At 40.0% G+C, this 10,171-nt stretch overlaps 1 protein-coding gene across 1 annotated transcript in view; it reads left to right on the forward strand.

The window, feature by feature from the left end:
- NID1 (nidogen 1) overlaps positions 1-9,086 on the forward strand; it is a gene marked incomplete at both ends in the record, with an annotated part of 31,774 nt that extends 22,688 nt beyond the window's left edge. The window contains 4 exons of the mRNA XM_010087127.1: positions 660-786; positions 5,298-5,469; positions 7,462-7,619; positions 8,963-9,086. Of these exons, the coding sequence (XP_010085429.1) occupies positions 660-786; positions 5,298-5,469; positions 7,462-7,619; positions 8,963-9,086 (581 nt within the window). The remainder of the gene's footprint in view (positions 1-659; positions 787-5,297; positions 5,470-7,461; positions 7,620-8,962) is intronic.
- Positions 9,087-10,171: the final 1,085 nt, after the last annotated feature.

Below are 10,171 nucleotides of genomic sequence, written 5' to 3' on the forward strand. Positions count from 1 at the left end.
TGTTTATAATAGATAACAATACCAGGTAGCATGCTGGCCTCTATTTTACATTACTGTGAATATTTAGTAGACCAAATACCAACTAAATTTCCCAGATAGTGAATAGTACCACAAGCTGTACTTGCTTGAGCTATTTTTTTATTTTAAAACTTCCTTGGCTAGAACTTTTTCAAGTCAAATGATGCTACGTAGGTAGCGCTGCTGAAATGCAGCCACCACACATGGGTTGATGAATACACAGAACACAAGTCAGATTCGATAGAAGTCATTGTTCCTTCTTCAAGGGAAGGAATGAGAGAAAAAACACATGAGGAGTACTACAGTAGAATAACAACATAAGCTTTCTTTAATTGGATATGCAGGTGAAGTTGTAGAAGTGAGACAAACTGTTCAGTAGTAATATCTACAATGCTTCTTTAAAATAAGATAATTGTAAATGGTGTCTGCTAGTTAAAAGGGACTTATAATTCAAAGTATTTTTCTAAGCTATTCTACAATGACTGCCACCCAATTGTTTTCTCTGCCTATCCTCCCCATCTCTCACCTTTCCTGAAGAATTTTGTTTTTTTCAGGCTTGAGACTTAGACCCATAAACTAGTCCTGCTGGCAAGTAATTGTTGTTTAGCATAAGCTGATGTAATTTGCTTGCTGACCAACAGGACAAAGTTGTTATTGGAGTTGCTTACGATTGCATGGACAAGATGGTTTATTGGACAGACATCAGTGGCCCTTCGATCAGCAGGGCTAGCTTGCATGGTGGGGAGCCAACAACCATCATCAAAACAGGTAAGAGCAAAAAATTCTTCCTCTTGCTACTCCCTAGGAATGGCGTTAGAGACTTGAATTTAGTCATATATACTACCCAGCTGTTGCCTGACCTTTAGCATTAAAAGTTGGTGTTATTTGGATAAACAATAACCAAAAAGTCTGGATAACATAAAATGAAAAACGATGTGTTCCCTATGCAATAGCCCTTCACTGCCTTTCCACTGCTAAGATAGGCAAGAGGTTGGTTCTCTTTAAATAATCTATGTGTAAAGCCAGAAGTGTGAGCAGCATGTCAGTGAGGTGTTTCTGTCCCTACTTGCAGTTGCAGGATGCTGTCTCTGTCTAACCATTGAATGTCTTGTGAACATCACTGGAGGCATTTTAATTGAAGGCTGAAAGTCAAAGATGAGTCAAAGTGCTGTGGTGGCTTTAGAGCATATCTCAAGGCATTAATGGGTGCAAGGTTCAGAGCCACACAGTTTGAACAGTGTCTCAGCTCCCCACAGAAAAGTTTAGAGGATTTCTGTACCCAGTTACAGTCCTAGGCTGTGCTTATATCCTTTCTGTGTTTAACAAAGCAGAAGAAAAAGATCCCTCCCCCGGATGCTTTGTCACTTCTGGGGAGGAATCTTGAGGGAGGCTTGAGGCCTCTACTGCTCTCTGTATCTGTGGTGGCATCCTTAGGGCTGCCACTGTAATGGGGTAACACCACTAGTATGCTCAGGGCAAATCCCCAGGTCATGACATCCCGGATTTTTGAAGCACACTCAAGACCTCACTTTCCTGTGTTAGGATTGGCTGTGCTATGTTGTGCCCTGGTGGCAGCATTTGTGTAGCTCACCTCTTTTACAGTCATGTCTTGTCAACCATGCTGATCAGAAAGGGTGGTCCAGCATCCCTCCTGAAAAGGTCCCGTGTACCTGGCCATGGAGAATGGAACACATAGGTACACTAAGCTCAGACTACTGTAGATAGACGTTATTCATGCTTACAGTGATGTAGTGTCTACAAGATGGAAATATGTGAAGAAGCAAGGTTATCATTAAAACCTAACTCATGTGCTGGGGTAGACCCATCGTTGTTCAATGTATTTATGATCTGAAAAGGGGATGATGGATTGTCAGTTTGTGGTTGAATGGATATTGAACACAATCAAAACTAAAGCTGACTAAGGAGTTGTATTTGTATGTTTGCATGAAATATAATCTATAGGTGTCACTCTTTGGTGTTTTTTTTTTGTTTTGTTTTGTTTTTTTTTTTCTGGTAAGCAAGGCAGGTAGTCCACCGGCTAGCTCAAATTTGTTTATGTGTAGTCCTTTTCTCTCCTGTTCTCTGCCTGTCAGCTGCCTGCTCTGCTGAGAAAGGACTGGGGAGCAGGGAGGTTGAAGAGGAGAACCCCTGCTCTCTATTCCTGGGCCTGGAGATCAAACAGCTGAAAGATGGTTAAAACTGTTTCAGCTGTGACTTTCCATGCCTCCCACTCAAGTTATAAAATAAAAGTGAGTAAATCCACCTTGTTTGGTTTTTGCACTTGGAGTTGCTCAAGGATTCCAGAATTGGACTAGAGGGTATTGTGGGGTTAGTGCTTTTACAGTTTGGCTTATACTCTTTCTCCCAAGACTCTGCTGCTCACTGTGGTCCACGTTCACTTTCATTAGAAGGGTAAGTGTAAGCCCATGCATCTTAAATATGAAAACCTTTTTTAAATGGAAAGGGTTAAGGGGAAGGACAGGTTTGGAGATCAAAGTAAATGTGGGAGCATTAAAAAAACAACAACAAAAATAGCTGGAGGCACTTTGTGAATACTGGTGTCCTCAAGGATCCTAGAACATGTGCCCATTTCTGGAGTCAAGGTACTGGAGAAGGTTGCTCTTGCTTTGGATCCTTTGCAACTATGGTCACAAAAATTTAGGAAATTATTTTAGCAAAATGATCACCCAGTTTTAAAAGTGTGAAGTAAATTTGCTGTAGTTTTCTTTGGATATGTTGAGTATCTCTTTGGAGATACGCTTTGGAGTAGCCAGTTTGCTTCAATGCCACATGGAAGCCTCATGGTTTTTGTCTGCTACAAAAAACATTGTATGTGTAAAGGCACCTCATGATTTCTGTTGTCCTGTTGTTTATATAGGAGGTGAATGCCATTCCTGAAGAGATGTTGAATGATGTTGCACTTTACTTTCTGTATGTTAATTGGCTCTTCAGTAAGGAGTCAGAACAAAATAAGGTTGAATATTCAGTATTTGAGTGGATGTCTTCTATGCTGGCCAAAACTGAAACTTTAAAATGTCAGGAAATAGGAAAATGCCTCCCTCTCAGAAGACTCATGAGAATTCTTTGTTTTGTGTTGATCCTTGCCTTTTTCCTCCTGTGAGCTGCAGCTGCTTTCTTCAGTTCACATGCATTTTTGTGGAATGCACTACTTTTTTTGTTTGTTAAAGCTCTTGTGATCCAAGTTACGTTGCTTTGCAGAAACATGTTTCATTGTGGAGCCCTATCCAGTTCTCATCCATCCCTGCAGCTGTATGGCCTGTGGAGGCTTTCTGAGCCCTGCAGCTGTGGAGGCAGATTGGGAAGGAGAGCTTTCCTCTTTCTTGTCGTTGCTCAAGTCATATCAGCCATACATGTCTGTACAAGTCTGTCCCCAGGAACAGAGCCTGTGACTGTATCAGGCCTGATGACAATATCTGTGCCTCTGGAAAGCTGGTGATACAAGAAGCCTATATACTCCCTTACCCCTCCCTGGGGGATAGTTTATTTTCCTGGCTCATTGTCAGATAGGAAAGACATTTACTTTAGACTTCTTTAAATCTGCTGGCATATAGCTGAACCAATGAAACTAGTCAGGGAACAGGGGCTCCTGGGAATCAGTGGCAGCAGATCTTTTGCCTGCTACCTTCTTGTTTCCTAAAAGAGTTTGGGAGCTCGTCCACCACCATGTAGTCGGTGATCTTCTGATCCCGGAGATGGGATTGTCACCACCATCACCTCATAATGAGGCCACTCTCAGCAGCCTCTGCCATTAGCAAGAAGAAAAGTAGAAACGTTGGAGGGTCTGAGGTAAACATGAGGTGGTTTCTTGCGGATGACAAGTTGAGCTAGACAAAGGCACCTGAAGAAATACAAGTAGTAATGTGAAGTCAGTGTAACTAAGTTAAGGTATGCCCAAGTGCCTTTGAGAGGAGTAAAGTGTTAACTGATTCACATTTACTGTCTTGGGCCCCCCTGTGTGTATGGGCTGTGAGTCAGAAGCCATGAGATACATCTTATTTGTTCTTTTCTGCCTCTTCAGCAATGAATATACATCCAAAATGTCATGTGTCCAGGTTAAGTGTGGTAAGTGTAATCCACTTATGTGTTTAGTCTATTGTGCAGCTATTACTCACAGCAAAGTCACAGCAGCAAATTTTAGACACCTCTACCTGGTGTTCTGGACCAAATGCCTTTTCTCCAGAAAGGTTGTTTGTGTCACATACTGTTTGTTTGATGGCTGTCACTAAATAAACTTGAGAATTAATAGAAGGCTAATGGGACACATTCTCTTGTTCTTGGATATTTACACGTTGTGTGGATCTGCATTTGAAAGGTTTTGGTTTTTTTTTTGTCAACAGCTGGCTGGTATGAAGGGTCACTTCACCTCTTTTTGGGAGTGACCACGTACAATTCTTTCTTTATCTTTCAGAACTGAAATTGGACTAAAATGGATTTGTACCTGTCTTGGCATCATTACATCCCACACAGCCTGCCTACTCTTTTTTAATGGATGTATGAACCTTGAAAAGTATAGAGTGATTTTTCATAGTGGCTGAATGAAACGTTGAAGTGCTATATATTTATTCTGCATCTCTCATCTGAGTTAGAAATTACTAATGCTAAAGCAGTAAGGTCATTATCTGCTATTTCCTGTTGCTTTTGGAACAACCAACTGTCCAAGAAAAACTGTGCACATACAGTACTAAAACATGTTCCAAAAAGGATTGCTCTGCAAAAACAAAGAACTGGATTTAAATTCCATCAGTTAGCTAATATCATTATCTGTAGTGCTTTGGAGCTTGATTATCTTCAAGTATTGCACTGGCTAAACTTAGTATAAATCCAGTTTTCAGAGCGGTGCCGCGTGTACCAGTACCAAAGAAAGGGAAAAACTAAGGATTATAAAATCTGTTCTAGATCTTGGCCTGCTAAGGAGGGTTGAATAAGATTCTGATAATCTCTGTTTATTTCTAAATCTCTGTTTATTTCTCTACTATCAACTCTTTTTCTGTGTCCACCCTCCCAGGAAAGCTTACATGCATGATGAGTTGGTTCCTCACAGAATTTGTCATTATATGTATTTATGAAAGTTCTGTGTATTTAAACTTCATAAGGCAAAATGTGTATTCCTCCTGCAGCTGACATGAAGTAGCTTTTGTTGGACCACAGCCAGAAATCTGAAGAAAACTTATCTCAGTTAAGAGTTATGCTTATGGGGCTGACATTGTGCATTGGGAATAAATATAATGCGTAGGATGTTTTTCTCTGTTCTCCTGCAGACTTGGGAAGCCCTGAAGGGATAGCTGTAGATCACCTAGGTCGCAACATCTTCTGGACTGACTCTCAACTGGATAGAATAGAAGTGGCTAGGCTGGATGGGCGCCAGCGTCGCATCCTTTTTGATACTGGCCTGGTGAACCCCAGAGCAGTTGTTGTGGATCCCATGAGAGGGTATGGATATGTTGTCAGGAGATATGTGCAAAGCTTGGGTTGGTTTGGTTTGTTTGTTCGTTTGTTTAACAGGAGTGTATGCTCCTAGTCCATGTTTTTAGGCTGTTTGTAGACAATAATAGAACTATCTTTTCCTAAAACAAGTAACAAACAGAAATGGAACAATCTGCTTGTGTCCTGTGTCTGAGTGGTACACGACAAATAAAACTTCTACAATGCCTTCTAGGTAATACTGTGATATTTTGTTGAGAGGTTTGTCAAATCCTTATTTCTACCTTGCTTTCAGTACATTGTTTGCAGGATGACAAGCATTACCCTTAGCTAAAAAGATATTTTTTTCAGGGTTACTGGTCTAAAATACTAGATTACAGTTACATTTCCATCATGACAGCCCTTTTTCCTGTACAGTGTTCATTCTTTGAAAACTCCCTTGGTGTCTCTTCTGTTATCATTTTCACTTCTGTCATTCTGTTGCCTGAGAAGGTCCTGTTAGGCTTGTATTTGAAGATGCAGATAACCACATGCTCTAAAAATTGAGCCTGTAATCTGCAGTCACAGAAATAGCCAAGCAGTGTCACTAGGAAAGTGTAAATGTTTTCAAGTTATGGTTCCAACCTGCAAAAATGGAAGTATATACATGCTTTTATATAGTCTCTGATGTGTTGACATTTTTTCTCTCTGAATATTGGAAGAAATACAGGGAAAATTAAAACTGCTGCAGAGTCCATGGTTGAATTGCATGTCTGTTCATTAATGTCTGAACATGCCTGCTGTTGTCCTGGTGCAACTTTCTGTAGTATGGTCACTGCTGAGAAAAGACATTCTAGACAAAATACTCAGAAGCACAGAAACAAAGAGGCTTTCTTTTCGGTTTTGAATTGCTGGGAAGCTCTACTAAATGATTGCTTAATTGATACAGGCATTTGGAATGCTATTAGGTGAGAATTCATTTATGAACAGAAGTACTATATTGCTGAGGGAGAAGGGTTTTTTTGGAAGATGCATCCTCAGTCCAGGTGCTTGCAAACAAGGTTTGTAATGAGAAAAGGACGCATGTGATCCATGAAAATTTCAGTGATACAAAATGAAATTAAAAAGTAATGGTATTGACTTCTCTAATTCCTTTAACGTAAAATAAACTTTTACATAATAGTCACATAATAGTGGGGTGAAAACATCTGTGGATGTGCATCAAGTGACAGCATAAGGAAAAATAAATGCACTTTGTGGTGTGAGAAAAGGGGAGAGGCACAAGTGTAATCAGTTGGAGGAGTGACCTCTGTTCCATGCAGAACCCTGCTGATGGAGTAGGGCTCTGAGTTCAGGTCAAGCAGCACTGTCTTCTGTCTCCTAGTAGATTGTGTGTGTGTGTATGTACGTACCTTCAAATGACCATTAATAATAAAGCATCACCGAATTAATGGCCCTTCTGGGCTTCTCCCCGGACTATAAACTACTCTGATTCCATTGTGTGTTGCTTACTTGGTGCACTGAAAAGAAAAAGGTAGTTTTGAATGAATCCCACAAAAGTATGCCAAATGCTCTTGTTACTTAGCCTGAGCAGACATCATGGGCAGCAAGGAGGAGAACTGTAGGTGTACATTTTGAATAGTCCTCAAAACTGTTGAAATGGGTCTTTTTGCCTGGCATCTTGCACTTAACCTAAACAATGTAGAGAAAGCATTTCTTCTCTTGTGTGTGCTTGTTCTTTCTGTTTTTAATGAGTATAACATTTGCTACCTCTTTACTATACTTACGTTACTTCTGTATTGAAGTGCAGTGTGGTTCTTCCTGTTTATTTAAATTATTTAGAATCATAGAACAGAATCATCGAACTGTTTAGGTTGGAAAAGACCTTCCAGAACATCAAGTCCAGCCATTAAGATTTAGAGTGTGTGCATGTTCCTTTTGTGTCCTTAGTGTTTTCCTTAATTGCGACAATCTTCTGAGATCAGTCACTGTCTTAATTCTTGCCTTTTTCTTCCTCTTAAGAAACTTGTACTGGACTGATTGGAACAGAGAAGCTCCTAAAATTGAAACCTCATACATGGATGGCACAAACAGAAGAGTTCTTGTTAAAGATGATCTTGGGTTACCAAATGGGCTGACATTTGATCCTTATTCTTCAATGCTGTGCTGGGTAGATGCAGGTAAAGGGGTGCTAAAATCTTTCTTTCTAATCATAGTGCTATAAGTATGTCCCATCCTGAAATTATCACAGCCAATTAATGTTTATAGCTCTTTCGGCTGCGTCTTAGACTTCACACCTCTCTTTTTGGCTTTAATAATCTCTCAGTTATTTGTTGTTACTACCACTGCAGCATTCACATGAGACTTCGTGCAAGCTGAAAGGTTTCAATTCTGATCACAAAGCTTTCTAGGAATGCAGCAGGTTTAGTTCTGCGTGTGTTGTATGTGGCTGTCTATTTCGGTAGTGCTTAGGCCTTTGTAGAAGAAGTTTTGAGTTTAAGACCAGGAAAAAACACTGATTCATCTGATGTGGCCCTACAGAATGTCATCCTGGCACTATTGCTCTAAAACCTGTACCCTTAGGCAACATCTGGCTTGTATTTGACTGAAGCAAGTCCTGAAAAAGCAATTCACACTAGATTTAAAAATCAAGAGATAAAGATTTTGCCACTGACCCATTGTTAGTTTTGTGCTAGTGTCTTAACAGTAAAAAAAAAAAAAGTGTGCTTTAAATTCTCATTTGAATTTTTTTTGGTTTTGCATCTTGCTGTCTTTCTCCCTGTAGACTCTGCTGGAGATCTCCTCCTGTGGAGGTGCTTTTACACTTCAAGTCACCTTTCAAGTTTTTGATAAACTAAAAAGATCAAGCTCTCTTTTTCACTGTAAGATGCTTTCTCCAACTTCTCCTTGTGCTATCTTTCTTTTCTTTTTCTCACATTTGTCTCTTTTCCTTTTTCTCTGGTTTTGAAACCTACTACTTAAGAGAAGCCTACAGGTGTTTACACTCACTAGTGTTCCCAATGTGTGTAGTAGCTTTACAGCTAGACCTCTTTGACGTTAGATGTTCTTTCTGCAGTCTTGCCTTCATGGCCCAACTCAGCAAGCATTTGGGGAACATGCTCACCAAACTAACTTTGCAAAAATACCTTCCAGAGGAGGTGGAACTTGTTAGTGGTTGAAGTGTCCCTCCAGAATGGAGGTGACCTTCTGTCAGCTTCCACACCAGCCTGAGGATGCTGGTATCTGTAGCAGAAATCTCAGCTTGTGAGCAATGGCCATGGCTGCACTAGACATCTGTGTTCCTGTAAGTTAGGTGGTTAATGCTGATCAGCATTAGCACCCAAGTACTTTTCCAGCCCATCTTTGGCACACACAGAGAAGTGGCATGGGGAGGGCTTTGGCTAAGCAGCATACTGAAAGGAAGTTTTACTCTGTTCGTGCTTGCATGCTTTATGCTTGTCCTTCATCCCTCATGAGAGCTCTCTTGCTCTGGTTCAAAGGCTTATTGTTTCACTACATCCAGGTACCAAGAGGCTGGAATGCATGAACCCTAATCAGCATGGTCGACAAAAGATTGTTGAAGGCATTCAGTATCCTTTTAGTGTTACAAGCTATGGGAAGAATTTATACTACACAGACTGGAGAAGGTATGTTATCTGCTAAAGAAATTATGGAGTGCTTTAATCTGTTCTTCTCCCTGGTAGAAACTGAAGTATATACTGCATTTCTCATGTCTGACCTCTCACATGTTCCTGGTTTGTGGTTTTTTTTGCTTTTCTGGCAATAGCTGATGCAGGGCAGAGTGCGTCTGCAGAGTTGACCTATTGATGTTTTCAGTTAACTGAGTTTTCATTTTTAGCAAAGTGATTTATCCTCTAAGAAAATGCTTTTAACACTGAACATTTTTGGGAAAGGAGTGGGAGTTAACATGTTTCCCCCTATGGCTGTACTTGCTGCATTGTAGAGGGCAGAAATTCGTCACTCATGGCTTTCTATGCCTGTATTATCTGAATATTCAACCAGAAATAAAAACATTTTTATTGTCTTGATGACATGGTCTTTGTTGCAAATGATCTAAAACATTGACATATAACCAAAACTTTAGAGTTTACTATATTTTCCAGAAAAAAAGGCTAGTCCATACATTTTTAAATTTTTTTTTCCTTCACATAAATGGTTGTGTGGGCTCTGTCTGCAAACTCTTACAGAAATGACTCCATCAATTGCAGCAGGAAGAGGTATTAATGTGTGTAAGGATTTCCAAGCTAGAACCTAATAGCTGGGAAATGTTGTTCTAGAATAGGTTTGTGTAAAGGGGAAACAGTATGTTATAGGTCTGTCAGTTGACTGCACTTTTATTTTTAGGAAGAAAAGATTGCTTATGATTAGCTGTATTCCTTCTGGATATCAGGGTACAACTGAAATACAACATTGTCTGTTGTCAGTATGCATAATAGCTGCAACGTCAGCTATACCACAGAAAATGTTAGGGGGCAGAATATGGAGAATATGTCAAAACTACTAATAGATGTGTTCCTGTAGAGGGACAGAAGTACCTTCAAAATCAGTAAGGTGGCTCCCTGCTAAATTTCTTAGCTGGTTAGAATGAAGGTTATGACATAATTGAGTTGTCCAGGAAAGATGAGGACTTGGAGGATTTTGCTTCTGGCATCACTTCCTAATCGTAAAAAAGAATCAACTTCAGATTTCTTCCTTTTTTTTTTTTTTTTTT

This window comes from Pterocles gutturalis, unplaced genomic scaffold (genome assembly GCF_000699245.1).
Source record: "Pterocles gutturalis isolate BGI_N339 unplaced genomic scaffold, ASM69924v1 scaffold45556, whole genome shotgun sequence".
In the NCBI taxonomy this organism is placed as follows: Eukaryota; Metazoa; Chordata; class Aves; order Pterocliformes; family Pteroclidae; genus Pterocles; species Pterocles gutturalis.